Consider the following 16,268-nt stretch of genomic DNA (forward strand, 5'->3'; position numbering starts at 1 on the left):
CTAGCTTGACTGTAAATGAAATTCAAAACAGATTTAAAGAAGTCATGGATCTAGAATAAACTGAATAAAGTTTGACTTCTGTTTCAGAGTTTTAGTTCATACCTCTAATATTTTGATATAGCTAAAATTAGGTTTCAGTACACCTCATTTGGTGATAAGAAAGGTGGGTGAAGGTATGAAAAAGAGGAAGAAATTGCTCAAACAAGATGAAAGGAGACCACAGAAATATCTAGTCCACCATTTTTAGACTCCATTTACCAAAAACTCTTAGTTCCTAGAAGATATTACTTAGATATATTTTTTAAATTAACAGATAAAAGCAGAACTACTCCTATGTTTGTGTGTGTATGCACGTGTGCATGTGTTGAAGAGTGGATTCCCACCCACTCTAAGTCCTATCTTTCCATGATTCTGCAAGTTACTGACCTAGAACACCTCCATCATTTTCCAGATGAGGAAACTGAGATCTGAAAAAAACATAAGGTCAAACAACTAACTAGAAAAGCCAGAGCCAGAACTCGGGTTAGCTCTAATGTGTCTATTTGGAGCACAAGCCATGTATTGACAATATTTTAACTTGTGACTTGTTGGGTGTGCCATTTGCTGCCTCCTGGTCCCCTCTTCCCCGAGTCATTGACTGTTTCCGGCTGCCTGGATATAAAGGAGGCATAGGGTTGTCCAAAGAGCAGGGGTTGGACTGAGGCCTTTAGCTGGAAGTCTTCTTTTGTTTACTGTATTTTACCAAACTAGAAGTAAGACCACAGCGAAGGTCTTTTCATGCCCAGAATGGCGCTCTCTGCGACCTGTTTCTAAATAGAAAACAAGAGATTATTCTATCCCTCAGCTTTTCTTTCCTTCTCTCCATGGTGGCCACCATCTGTAGATCTGACAGTATACAGCATAACAAGAGCCCACACTTGGTTCTTCTAATTGGTTGCTTTAGTTTCCCACAATTCCTTGGATATGATACCTTGGCTCTGTGCATAAACAGACAACTGCCTCTTTTCCTAGCTCCTAGTTAAACATCTAAAAAGCAATCTGTGTTCAAACAAAGCTTGGCCAGGTCTGCCCCCTTTTTAACTTAGATGCCAAAGAGCTCCTAGCCCTAAATCTACCCAAGTTTTCTATACTGAATGGTGATAAGTGAAACACTAGAATACAGTAAAAGTCTATTGCTGCTGCTACTACCACCGTTGAAGGCCACTCCCCAGAGCCCCCACTCCAAACCCAGGGATCCACACCCATCAGCAATTACCTGCCAGGCATGGAACATCCTGGGATAGCAATTTCCATCTCTGCAGACACACCAGTTGAAGGCAGTACTTCAGTGGATAGGTGTGTAAAATAGGAACGGCCATATGGGCTCAAAGCCTCTGGGTGCCCTATCTCACTTTCTCCCCGCCCCCCATCCCTCTAGAGTGGGGGACAGTCTAACCTTATTGCTGAATACATGGTTATCATGAGTAATTTAATAGCCATGGATCCCTACTTTCTCCTCTATAAAATATAGGAGTTGGACTAGATCATTGTAAGATCTTTTTATATCCTGAAATTCTATGATTCCATGAAGTAGCAGACAGCAACCAGTAAAACCAAAGGGGGAGAAATGCAAGGCCTCCCAGACCACAGAACCCAAGAGAAAGAGAAGATGGCAAAGTCACCACCTGAAAGCCAAACTGGGTACCAAATTCATTACCGCAAACTTCGATTCTATTTCTGGGGGAAACTGACTACTTCAGAATTGTAAAAGAATCATGATCCCCAGTTACTGAACTAAAAATGACTAGATTCTGTATATAATTCTATATACTATGATTGTGATTGTGAATGATAAATTATAATTCAAAAAAGAAAGGCTGTAAAGGAAGGCTCTTATGGGATTAGAAAAGTAATTTATTTCAGTCCTATCCAGTGTGAGACATGGTCATATATTTTCAGAGTTACATAGGTAAATCCCTAAAGTACTTTCTGGAAATATAAATAATACTAATATTACCTTGCTCTTGTTTACCACCTTATATTTTTCAAAGTGCTTTCTTAGGCATTAGCTTATTTGATCATGACAATTCCGCCCTTTCCCTCACCCCCAAGTAGTCTAGAAAATGTCCTGTAAAGTGCCAAGTCAAATTCACAGAGCGTAACAGGGAACCTCTCAGAGTTTCATCTCTTACCTGATAATTCTCCTTTGGATTTCATGCTTAATGAAAAATATATGTTAAATTAAACTCAAATGTATGTCATGCAATAGTTTAGAAGGTGATATAAAATCAAACCCATGGGGTTATTCTTTGAAAAAAACAAAACAAAACAAAACAAAAAACAAAAGATAGGAATCGCTAACACCTAGCTAACTAAATATACCTCAATTGGGGTATTAACAAGTAACTAACCTTTAATAGAAAATTCCACATTTCTAAGCTACCCACACTTTCGGGATGATTTCTCTTCCATTTCTGCTCTATTTTAAAGATATACTAGGTACAAACAAACAGATACTCATGGACATGGACAAGAGACTAGTGGTTACCAGAGGGTGGTGGTGTGGGGAGGAGGGATGGGGGTAAAAGGGGTCAAATATGTGGTGACAGAAATAAATTTAACTATGGGCGGTGAACACACAATGCAATATATATGCCTTACTATTGAATTGTACACCTGAAAATTACTGGATTTTGTTAACCAATGTCACCATAATTAAAAAAAAGCTATAATAGGATCCTACATCCTATCTTTGGCATAGGCTAAGCAAATACATTTATGAGACCTTTTGACAAGTATGACATAGATACTGGGAGAAGAATTTGGCACAGGCAGTTAAAAAATCCCTAATAAGATGCGTGTAAGTGTGTGTAAGTAAACATCTTCATATCACTTAAATTTCATCTTTGCACATTATATAACATAAAATCTGATTTTATGGCTTGAAATATCAGTATATTTTAAACATTTATATCCTATATAATGAGGACAAAAATAAACAATGAATTAAAACATGTAGGCTAGAAATCTGTTTAGGGAAAATACTGCCTGCATATTGCTTTTTTTGGACTTTTACCAAGTAAAGATGAGCATCTAAAGTTTGGGGCAATTACCCACTGCTGTTTTTTTTCTTTGATTAGAGAAATTACACAAAAAACTGGATACTTAGAATTTACTAAAATCCTTGATGTTCCGAATTTCAAAAAGTTCATGCAACAAAGAATAGATTCCAAACACCTCTTTTCAAAGAAGGCAAAATTTTTAGGAATTACTGTGCAATTCTAAGTCGGTCTAGGCATGATCAGTACATTCATTAATACATAATAAGATAGTGATATCTATCGTCTAAATTTAATTAAATAGAAAATTGTTAGATTACCAAAATTAGAATTAGTAACAATGTAGTCAAAGGTTTTTACAACATGAATAAAATTAGGTGTAAAAATTCTATAATTAAAAAAATTCTAGAATTTGACATCAGCTTTTACAAAGTGCTTAATATTTTAAAACAGTTCTCAGAACATATGTTTTCTACTCTATTATGGGACAAATACTCTATCCAGAGCACAATTTATTACTACAAAATAAATGAATGTTTAAAAGACAGTCTGTCAATTGAAAAAAAACCCACACATTAAAATAGCAGGTTTCTAAGCCAAGTTAAACAAAATATTTTCTCCTTGACAAGCTGCTTACATTTAAATGAAAACAGGGCAAATTTGGTCAATAATATGGATTGCATATAATAAAAGGACCTTAGATCATGTTAATACAAGGATCAGAAAGCAGTAACTTCAATTAAAACCATCCAATTATTTAGCAAACTTTCAGATACAGCAAATAAATTAATCTGTTTTAAATGAAAGTGCTCAGATAAGTAGCTTGTTGACCTATGAGTCTCACTAGTAGCAATCACAGCAAAGTGAGAATCTGCTGAAGCAAGGCAAAGCCCTCAAATCAAACAAATGATATTAGTAATCAAAAAGCATCTGCAAGACATACTTCCTTGGTTAGTGGCAGAGGATTCTGACCAAATGCCACCTACAGCTTCCCCTTAGATTGTGATGTATAGTGTGAAGGGGGTAAACATATTTCTCTTATGAACAACTGGGGTATTTTGCTTTTAACAGGATATTTTTATTTCAGTACTATCTTGTGAAAAAGGCCAGTCGTTATACTATTAAGAATGCTTGTCTTTCACTTAAAATCCTCTATTATCCACTTATGTTTAACTTGTATTGGGATTTAAGAATGCCTCTTTGAGACAAGTAATATGTCATCATTTTGTTCAGCTAACAGGCCTGACAGACCCTGTCTCCTTGAGTTAAGAACAGTAGATCTCTATTTCGTACATTGGTGGCAAAAGCTGGCTGAATAAATGAGAATTAGCCAATTGGTAGAAAAGGTTTTTAATCCTAAAGATCCAGACTTTCCTTTTACCTTAGCCTTAATTATTCTATTTTCCCAGATGATAGTATATTTTTTTCAATAAAAGAAGTGATCTCTATGTATTGTAATAATTTATTTCAATGTCATTCTTATGTATTTTTAATAAATAACATCACTATTCACTATATGTCTTGTTTTTGATCCTTCTTACTACTTATCATCTTCTTTATTTGAAACAGATTTTTAACAGATAATCTTGATCTTACAACAATATCTTGCTTGCATTTTATTCAAATAATTCTTAAAAACAGCTTAAAAAGCCGTTTGGAATAACATCAAGCTTGCCATCAATCAAACGAAAAAATTCCGCTGGCGGTTGTATAAACATCAGATCAAGTCTGATGTCTTCAAGGATTTCAGAGTGAACCATAAAAAACTCCATTAACTTCTGACAAAGAATGCAAATTAATCACAACATGGGGTGAAATGAAATTAAAGGCTCTTTTCTAATCAATGACAAGGCAGGATGAAATATTTGTTACTCTCTCTGCACTCAGACTGCCTAGGATGTTTGCACTTCCCTTGCAAAGCCCCAAATGTAAGGTGTGAGTACAGATTCACCCACAGTCCTGGTGGCCTCCCATCAATCCCTCCCCACTAGACCGAGCTATCATAGCACAAGTCGTGGGAATTCACAAAACACATAAATGTCCCAGATCTCAGTTGCGTCCAATTTGTTATTCTGCCACTCTCCCATGCCAATTAAGCCTGGCGCCGAACAGATACTGCTGAACCTAAGCGGCAATTTTGGCCTCGAATCAAGTCACTACAGCAAAATCTGGTACAGCCTCCGATTGCGAAATGTCTGGAGCTCCACCATGAACAGGAAAATTAACAACAGATGAAAATCTGCAGGAGCGAATTTTGAAAAAAAAAAATGAAATTTAAAGATGAAGAAAGAGAAGTAATAAATTAATGGAGTGTGAAAACATTCAAAGCTTTACAATACCAGGGGCACTATTTGCTCAGATTTTTTTCCTTTTTTTTTTTTAACTTCAGGTCATTTTGATGTAATTTATTAACCAAGATCAGGAAACGTAGCCAAAAGAAGAACATTTTTATACATGCAAAGTATTTTAAATACATTTGTGTCTGTATTATCTTCACTTTCCTGTGGCATTTTGCTTTTACCAAATTTCCAAATGCCAGAGCTGGCGCATCCCGAGAAGTCGTCCTAATGGATTTGCTATCATCCTAATGCAGGGCACTACTGTAAAGTTTGAATGAAGGATGACAATTTTTAGCAGGCAATCTTTTTCATTTCTCTTAAATTGTGGTGTCATTAAACAAACCATTGCCCACCATCATGTTTTTAAGTCAACTAAATTTGGATCTACATGATTAACTATACACAGCTCCAGTCCTTGTCCAGAACTGCACATCTTTTCAGATTACTATTAAAGCTAAATTGTTCAAGAAATTGAGATACTATCTGTTTGTAAAATATTTAAAAACACAAATTTTCATGATCCTATCACAGAATATGCTTCACAGGCACCCAGAATTTAATGGCACTGGTGTCAGTGAGAGCTCTGGGGCCCTGCAGATCCCCCTGTCACTCTGCTAAACACACAGTAAGAAAAGCAAAAGGGCTCTAGGGAATGGTCCTGTCATCGTCTACAATGGCACAACCCTCCTATGTTGAGCATTTTTCATTTACACAAGAGGCCTCCCTGGGGCAAACAAGGCAAACCAAGACAAGTGCTTGGTGGGGCTAAGTAGGAAGAGCAGTGGTATGAACAGCCAACCAAATTCGAAGTACACAGAGCTAGTCATTGGGTTTAGTTGTCTCCAAGTCCTAGATCTAACTGTACCCATTCTTCCCTAAGGCAAGGTGCCTCGCCTCTCTGCGCCTCGGTCTGCTCATCTGGAGGCTGGGAATAATAATCCCTGGGGGATGTACAGCCTGAGTCAGATCACAGAAAGTGCTCTGGAGCTCAAAGACGGAAAGGTGCTAGATGAATCCAAGACATCGTTGTTCTTCCTATTATAAGTTACAGTAATAAGGCTCTGCATTTTTAGTGGCTCCCCACCTGAACTGCATGCCAATGAGGCTCTGCAATTTTTAAGGCCTAAAGGCAACTAAAATAGGTAATACTTTCAAATACCAAATAAAAGCCCAACCCACAAAACAATGAAATTCATATAAAATTATTTCAATAAAAATTTATATTGGTCCCAGGCCACTGACTCTGATATTTTCCCAACATCCCTCCCTCATCTGCATCCCCATGGGGTACATACTGTGTCATGGGCAGGAAGAGGTGCTGCTAACGATGCTGTCAGCAGCACTGATGCTAGGTTGGGGGAAGGACGAGTCTTGAAGCTAGGCTTTCCTCTCACTTTCCCCTCTGCTCATTTTATTCTGTTCCAGTTCCAGCTGGCAAGTTGCTGAGCACATCCTTTTGCAACCTTTGATTGACAATTAGAAATTCTGTTTTGTGCTACACCCCAACATCAAGGCCAGTGGGGTGGCCCCTTGTACTTTCCTGAGTGGTTTAATATCCATCTCATTTCACCTGCATACTTCCTCGAATCAGGTAGGAGAGGTAAGTATCAGGATCTTCACTTTAGAGATAAGAAAACAGGTCTCCAAGGGGTCCAGAGCAAGAATTAAGGCCTGTGGTGACCACAGTTTGTGGCAGAATTTGTTCTAATTCTCATCTCTTAGCTCCTGATCCAGATCTCTTTCCAATAGGCCACTCATCTTTACAACTTGCCACTAGTGAATAGGGTTCAGATCTGGTGCCCTAACCGACTCTCAGTTTAGAGCAGCAATGCCCTGGCACTGTCCCCAGCCATGGGTATAGAAGGGATTCAAAGCTGTAATCTTAAGGATAGATGAAAGGTTTTCATGTGTTCAAGGACCAAACCAGTGACTGTGACAATTGGGATGAGGCAGTCCTCATCTTGGTAATAGGACACTGCTTCGACTCTATGGCTGCTTTGTAAGGTGGTGAGTTTCCTATCACCAGGGGTGTTCAAGCAGAATGTGGATGTCTGCTTTCTAGATACTGTAGAGGCTTGATTCAATGACGTCTAAGATCCCGTCTAATCCTGAGAGTTCATGATTCATTCCTGACTACTCCACTTGGGGTTCAATGAATGGCACCAAACTAGCTGTAGTTCAATAGTGAGCAAATCAGCCATTCTGTTTGCCTAATTTATGAGGGGAGGCTATCTCACAGAGGCAATACGGGCCAAAGAGAAGGTATTATTTCATAATCCACTCTCTGTGATACTATAAACATTTTTCTTCATGTGCTTTATTTGAGGGCAAAAGGGAAGGGGCAAGAAAGGAATTTATAAAGTATTCTTTTCCGATCGTCAGCCTATAGTACAAAGCCTGTAAAATAAAAGTCAACTCTACCAAAAGTCATTACTGATTCTTGCAACAAAGCACACAAATTTCTGTTGAAAAATCTAGGAAATAGACTTGATGGCATCAAAGCTGCTTCTACTTGAAGGAAAAGTCCTAATTTGGTAAGAGTATTCTATCATAATGCAAGGAGTACAGTTTTCCCCCAATTCTATCATTAAGGAGGAAGTTTGGCACATTAGAATTCTACAACTTCCACTTGACTGACCAAGTAAATGCATATTCAGTCAAGAAAACAACACTGAAAAGGTATAAAGTCTCTTCCCAAATCTGAATAGAGCCTTCAAATGCTTCATCTGTCAAATGCAATGGCAATCCATTTCTTAGACTTAATCACTTATCCAATCTCACTGATTAACTACCCCAGACATTAGGAATCTCAAGAATATAGCTACATTCTCAATCTTTCGCATTTTTATTAGATGATTTACAAGTTTTTTTTTTTTTTTTTTTTTTTTTTTTTTTTTTTTTTTTTTTTTTTTTACTCACAACTTGTTTGAGAGATAGAGTATATAGGGCCTCTTCTCTTCATTTAGAAAATTCTAGGAGACTGCATAAATTGGTCAAACAATGAATTGTTTAAAAATTACTGACAGAATAAGCTCTTACTGAGATAAATATTCTAATGAGCTATAAATCCTGAAAATGTGATTTTAATTTGATAGGCTACCTAGAGCTAAGCAGCCAGGCTATATACACTAAAATCTCACTAAATGTTAGCATGTATGCCAAGCAATATACTACATTTTAGATTTTCTCTTTAAAAAAAAGATTATGTTTAAACAAAGAAAGCTACAAATTTAAAAAGACTAACACTCTTGAACCTAACAACTTGGACAGTTTCTCTTCCACTTATCTGATGGCTTTAACTGTAAAAGAAAAAGGATACAAAAGAGACATTTCAGTGAATGAAGTATCTTTAAATGTCCACATGGGTACCAGGAGGATTTGCTTAAAACTGCTTATAAATATGGTAGAGAGAATGAGCCCCGTCCTATTATTCAATAACCATGTTTGTGATGCATCTGCATAATCTAACCATGCATAAATTAGTATGTGTAATACAACACTTATTTGCATAATAATAGCAAGTTAATAGATGCTTAAAGAGCAGAGACCAACACCACCTTTAAATCAGACATGCCTCCAGGCACTTTGGCCTGTACAGACCAAGATGCCAGAAAAACAGTGAGCATCAAACCAGAGGAAAACAGTCAAACCATTCATTTTTTATCCCTCTAGACATTTTACTTATTTCCCCCCACACACTGGGGAATCATTTTCAAACTACAAAACAGTTTTATATTTTAAGTGCTAGCACTCATCTATAACAAAAACCTTAAAGAAATTATAAAGATTATCTTCAATAATGTAATATAATGGATAGTTTGTTTTCTTAGAAATGTGAATAAGAAGGGACAAATTTTTAAAAAAGAATATATTCAAAATCGCATTCACATAAAATTGGGGCCTATTTGCTTAGCAAAAATAATGACTTATTTAGATATTTTTACCCTTCATCTTTGGTTTGAATAATTTTAATGAATCCAAAGCTCAAAGTACCAAGGAAAGGCTGTGCCTCTCCCTCAGTCTCAATATGAGCACATGGTACCGGGCTAGGATAAGGGAAAACATCACCAATGTCACACAAAGAAAGAGCACGATGATGGGCTTTCAAGCTTTAACAAAGAGGAAAAAAATCTGGAGTTTAAAAAAATCAAAAATCAATAGAGACTTCTAAATGACTCCTTTAAGATATCACTTTTCAATTTAATAGGACAGATTTATTTGTATGTGGCTCAAATGTTCACAATTGCTCCCTGCACCTTCATACATAGGAATGAATGTCACAGTGGCAAACGGCAGTAATGAACAATCTTACCTGAGGATATGGAAACCTCCCAAGAGCAAGCTGGGAAAGGAAATAATATTTGTCTAGTTATAGATTTGCATGCAGGGCAGATCTCCTTAAGACAGACAAGTACTAAATTTCAGAACTGCATCCAGCAAATATAAAAGGCTCACAACCTCAAATGCACAAACTAAATGATTACTGTAATTACATTAAGAGTTGTATTTAGAACGGACATTTTCACTGGACAATGTTACATCCCCAATAAAATATTCTAACTTTAACAACTAAACATTATCCTAATGTGATTTCTCTTAAGAATATTCTCAGCTGTATGGGCATTATTCACATTTACGTGCGTGAGTTTCTTCCAGACAGAGATGTAAACTATAGATGGAAACCGCTGGCTTTTCCTCTTGTCAAATGGGAACACCTAATTGTTTCTAGCCCACAGCTCTGTAGAGTTTTAATTACAAGTATATAGGAAGGGCTGTAAGAAATGGGGAATGAAACAGGAAATAAAAAATTTTGCCATTATTTCCAAGTATTTGTTAGTTTTTTTTTTCATACATTTTCTATCCATAGCTAGAAGAAAAGAGCTACAACTGAGAAAATGGCTATTTCATGACTGTGAAGTTAGAATTGTAGGTCTAAGTCTGAAACTGAAAGTAAATCCTTAGAGCTTCCAATTTTGCTTGATTTGTAAACTGCTATGTGTTTTCCAGATTAGTCACTTAATTTTGGTCTTTGGATCCTCACCTGTAAAAACAAAATGATCTGATCAGGAATAGTACTGATATAAAGTAATAAGACCAAATTTACCAAACATAATGTAACTCATTAAAAGAAAATAGTGGCAAAATTTTGCAACTGCATAATGCGGCCCATCCTTAGGCATAAAATTCTTTAATGTATTTGTAACTATTTTTGAAGTAAAGTTGCTATATCAGGGAACTCTGAAGCTAGAATGGATCCTAGAGATGATCAATCCAATTTACAGATTAGAACCCCAGAGTCCCACTGAAGAAGTTCCCACACAGTTCCTTGAAGCCTAGGGACTAACCCCAAGGCTTGTAACTCAGCCCAGTGTTCTTTCCAAAGAGTTACACTGCTTTCTAGATCTTGAGAAATTGTGCATTTACTTCAAGGACAATGATACTACTAAACATCTGTGAACTCTTCTTTTTGGAATTATGTTTAAAAACACTTTAACGGGAGAACACCTACTTTATTTTATTAGAATCGCATCTTATCTTGGACTCACAATTATATTCCGTGGCTTTTTGATTGTGTAAATTATTTGTTGATTAAGGTTTAAATAGCCTATGGGTTACCAAAACCCACCGCCACTTTCAAAAAATAAATATATTGTTCCTTACTAAGGATAGACACAAAAATGCTGAGGTTAATTTTCTAAGTTCTAAAACTAGTTTTGAGCAAAAGCATATAATAGAAATAAACCATATAACCATGTAAGGTGACTGCTCTGAAAGGGCCAACACTCATTTGGATGTATATATATAATTATATATATATATATGTTTGGAATACCTGATTAAGTTTCATTACCTTGTACTCACTTCTTGTATATTCAGAGTTCATTGATTTTCAAGATATAAAGTTATATTATCACTATTTCTTTTGGTGGATATTGTTAAATCCTTTGAGTATAAATAACAAAAACATCACGCGATGTAGTGAAGGAAAGAATGTGAATGCTAATCAAACTCTCTTTCAGTTTTGTGTGATTGTGTTCGTTGTCTATATAACTGCTATTACTTAGGAAGGAGAGGGACTCAGCTCTCCACGGCCCTCACTCCACCCCCACCCAATATAGGCCTTTGATTTGCCTTACATTTTGTAAATACAGTGTATCTCTGGCTAGTGAGAGTGTGCACATGGTTTCAGGAGGAGTCACCATGCTCTACTGTGGTGGTAAAAGGTGAACTGGGTGTTGGCACTATTCTGTATTGAACTGACATGCAGTGACAGCTCACTAAAAGCTGTCAGCTATTATCACACTGATCTGTGGATTAAGAGTTTTGCATATTCTTCCATTTAGACTTAGAAAACTACCAAAAAGAGGGTCCCTCATCTAAAAAGGTTAACAGCTTCATAACTACTAGAAAACATTTAGAACATTCTATCTCAAGCCCTTCTATGGGTACTGTGCCATTTACATGGGTACATGTTGAACATGTCCGTAGGGTCTATGGAAGAATTCTGCCCACATGGCTTACCAGCAGAACAAACTTGCCCACCATACATGCAGTTAAAATCTAAACTAGTTGGCAGACCATTGGTTCCTACAGTTTAAAGAACTAAATAAGCAATAATAACTGAAAGGCTTAAAAAAAGTGGGATAAGGTGAGATATGTAAATTCTTCCCACTTCAATATAAAGCCTCAAATTCTTAAGTCATCACTGTTCCATGGAGAGGCCAGGCTACAGCTGACTTGGGAACATGCTCTCATCTACTTGGATTCTCCTGTCATGACTGGTACAAGGTAATGAGCATAGCTGGTATCATTCATTTACTCTGTGAGATACTGCCATGCAGAAGAACACAGAAAAAATTCAGTACAGGCTGGCCAGCTGGGAGCCTCTGTGCCAGTCTTCTTGGGAACAGGTGGCAGTCCTTGAACTAGTGAACTCATGATTCTTGGGACTGGCTTTGCTTTGTGTGTACTTTCCTGACATCCTGTGGAATCTCAGTACTACTTGTGAGCTACATTCCGGAGAGAACTGCTTCTAAACATCTTGCAGGTCTGACCTCTTTTGAGTCAGAAGAGAGAGACTGGTTCCTCGTCCTTGACCAGAGCAGCACAACAATCACTTCCTCTCTCACAGAGTGTCACCACTGGGCTGCTCCAGCAGCAGAACAAGGATTCCAATTCTGCACCAGTGAAAATTGGCAGTGTCACTTTTAGGTTGGCACCAAAAGCGGTCATTTTAAGGCCCCAGGAGAGGGAGCTCCCTTCCATGTATGTCCCTGTCCTTCCAGGTTTCAGCAGCTGCAGTGTTTATGTTCCACACCATTTGTCTTGTGGCAAAATAGAAAGAAATATATAGCTAGGTCCTAGAATCCTTTTACCAAATTCAATTAGAAGGTGAAAAAGGAAAAGGCTCTTACCAGATATGGCTGCATGAAGAACAAATTCTTTATGAGGCTGCCAGAAGTTAAAATAAACATGGAACCCTCATGGGGAAGAGGGAGCACATATGCTATGAGTGAATATTTCAGAGACAGGCAAACTGGGGGCCATTCCGTCTTTTACCCCTACTGGTCTATTAATCTACTTGTATTTCCTCAGTTTTTATTGTCAAGGTATTATAAATTAGGAAACTTACAAAAGAGAGTATGTAATCTTCTCTGAAATGGCCTGCAGATATGTCACTGTACTAAATGTGTTTCAGATTTAATGAAGCTTTAATGTCCTTTTTAATTTTGCCTGTTTCTGTATCACCAGGGGTCGGGCAAGGCAATCAGCACTCAAGAGGGTGGTTTAGTTTAAAACTAGGAAAAAACTCATTTGCTTATGAGTTGCACTGTATTTCCTTAATTAAATTTACTGAGTAAAATGGTTTAAGTTCAGCCAACCAATGACCTCTGTATGTAGATTTAGATTTATAAATAGGTTAACAGTTAAAGAAAAAAAAAAAAAGAATCACAACAAAGCAAACAGATTAGGGCTAAGCCAATAGAAATCTTTGCTCTCTTTATCGTCTTTACAAAAGAAGCATTTAAATATAGGCAGCTTAAGTCCAGTTAAAAGAAAAAAGTATATTGAAAAATTGGACTCACATAAGCGCCAGCAATTCATCAAATGACTCTCATATCCTTTTCATTCCCAGGAGGAGATTGGCTCACTTCTAAAAGATTTGGAAAAGTTTTATTATTATTTTTTTGGGGGGTGGTTAGGTTAGAGGTAGGGCTAAGGGCGGGAAAGGATTCTGTTTAATGTTAAATAAAAAAGTACATTTTAATTCCAAATATTTAAGATTCAGCAAACTGCTAAATACTCTGTTGTGGGAGATTTACTATGTAAAAGGAAGAAAAGCACGCTCTGAAAACATTTACCAGTTGGGAATACATTTAAATAACAGTAAACCACTAACATTTCACTGTAAACTAGGACTGTTCCTAAGTGTCATTTTATTGATCTTTGATTTGTCCAACCATCATCTATGAAATACTCTTGAATTAGTAGCATTTGAATATGTTGGGTTTTCTAATTTAAATAACAAATGTAAGTGTATGTGGGTATGATCATAATATTTGCCAAATATATAACAAGCGCATGATAGAAACCTTAGTATATTAACAAAAAGTCAGAAGATATTTATTTACAAAGCAATAAAAATGGCTTCTGTTGGTGATAAGAATAATTATCACCATGAAGTCAAAAATCATAAAGAGAAAACATACACTCTAGCCAGAAAGTAAATTCAGGACACAAATTCAGGATATGTTTTTGGTGATCAAGTCTCCCACTTAGAATATCAACAATGTGGGAGTAGTTTCAAATTTACAGTTACTCTGAAGAGCACAGGATTTTTTACTCTTAATTTAGGCATATTGTATGTTTCTCAGCATAACTGCAAATTGAAAATAAGCATTTTCAATATAGCCAGTCATCTAGCCGAAGGAGGACTTTATAGTCTGAAATGTTCTAAAATTTGTTCTTAATTACCTTGTATACATTTTACACAATTAAACTGCCATCTAAGGATTTTGCATTTAGATTGTGCACTGCAGTTAAACCTTCATTTTCTAGAAATGCAGTAGCCACTTTGGAACATTCAGACACAGGGAAACTTTAAAAAATCAGACTTAACTACTGGATTACATAAAATTCCCTAGGTGAGACTTCATCCCAAGACCAATTTACACAGTCCTAGAGAGAGAGTTTAAATCATCTGAAACTATGCTGGTGAAGAACCATAATAAATATTAAATACCTCAAAATCTACCCTAAGATTTTACTTTTCTTTCCATGTATCAATTTCACTGTCCTCTTACTGAAAGGTTTAAAAACAATCCAAAGGATATAACAGCAATTTACCAGTGTTAAAGTGCTATGGAGGTTAAACTGACAACAAAGAACACAGAAACACAAAGCGTCTTGAAGTAGGGTTTCAATTAAATGTGGAGGATTTAGTAACGCAGGACCCAAAAAAAAAAAAAAAAAAAAAGAGTTACAAATTAATTTAATCTTCTGCCTATAGTTTGCAGCTGCACTCCAAAGTGTCTAGGGCTTAAGAACAAAGCCTTGAAAGGCCTCGGAGTGAGGAAAGCTTCAATTTTTAATGTATAACGCCATTAGCTGATAACTTGTGGAATCTGCAACCCCTGTGGAGGGGCATAAGTGCGAGTAACAGAGACTGATGAAGTGACATATTTGTTCATGTCTAGAACTATGAGGAAGAGGGTTATTACTAACACCATCAGACCCAACAGAAATATGCCCTAATAACCTTTGGGACCTTCCACGTTATCAGTTCTCACTACATCAAATATATTAAAGTCAAAACCTAATTTGCTTTAATTAAAGACAATTAGTTTGTTTTACTATTATTGTTTTAACTTGTATGATATTATAATATGTTGCAAATTAAAGATGGGATAATAAATATAACAAAAACATCAAACTGTGTACACCTTTCCACCCACGCTTGGTGAAATTAGCTTATTACTGGTTTCTATTTAAAAAAATTCAAGGACATCATCATAAAAAGCAGTGTAGAAACATTTCACTCTGAAAACACAGTGAAACCATGCATATCCCTCTCTTATTCAATTTTATCTTTTTTTCACATAACACTTTCCTATAAACTCTCAGGATTTCTTTAACACAAACAGAATTATGGCCCAGTGGAGGCACCAGAAGCTTAATTAATTTGCCCAAGGTCATACTATAGGTTGGTGGCAAAGCTTGTTAAATTACTAGGAACTCTGGGCTCTACAGATGTTTTGGCAATGGCAAAGGACCCTGGCCACAAAGGCCCCAGAGACTTCTAGTGGAGTGGGTGAACCACGGCAAATAACTCATTATGCCTGTGCAAAAAGCGCCAAGTGCTCCTGAGAGTTCGCAAATAACATTTTCTTTGTGTAGAAGGAGCCTAAATGTGAGGTTCCAATAAGGAGTGCTTCTTTGCATGTGCTAATATTTAAAAAAGAACTACTTGTCTTCATCAGAGTCCACTGATAAAAAGAAAATTTATTTAACTTAAGGACCCTAAACACAGTAACACAATGAAATAAATCAAGTAATTCTCCATCATTCAGAAGGTCCTGCATTCTATCCCAGAGATTACTAATAATAACAGAGAAAAGATGGCATCACAAATAAATGTTTCTATAGTTTTTTTTTTTTTTAAATCAGCAATGGGCTTATTACAGTGGACACTTAAATGGGGAGAGGGCAACAGTAATTCACAAGTACAATATCCTAAGCTGTTCCTTTAATTGCTTTATTTGTTTCACTGTTAAAAATGATTGCTTGCTATAGCCTAACCATGAATGCTGAAAAGCATGATACATTGAGGTCTCAACCTGGGCAAACTGTACCTAAACTTACACTTTATTGCAGCTTAGTTCACAATCTT

The 16,268-nt window shown here is 36.5% G+C and overlaps 1 protein-coding gene across 11 annotated transcripts in view; it reads right to left on the bottom strand.

Annotated features, from left to right (window-relative positions):
* The window catches only part of MAP2K5 (mitogen-activated protein kinase kinase 5), a 235,931-nt gene that overhangs the window by 67,191 nt on the left and 152,472 nt on the right, over positions 1–16,268 (bottom strand). For 3 of the 11 annotated variants that reach the window (XM_039865210.1, XM_039865217.1, XM_039865215.1), the window contains exon 17: positions 9,690–9,719. The exons of the other annotated variants lie outside the window; for them this stretch is intronic. In XM_039865210.1, the coding sequence (XP_039721144.1) occupies positions 9,690–9,719 (30 nt within the window). The remainder of the gene's footprint in view (positions 1–9,689; positions 9,720–16,268) is intronic. 11 annotated transcript variants of the gene reach the window in all.

Source organism: Pteropus medius, unplaced genomic scaffold, assembly GCF_902729225.1.
Source record: "Pteropus medius unplaced genomic scaffold, Ma_sr-lr_union100, whole genome shotgun sequence".
Lineage (NCBI taxonomy): Eukaryota > Metazoa > Chordata > Mammalia > Chiroptera > Pteropodidae > Pteropus > Pteropus medius.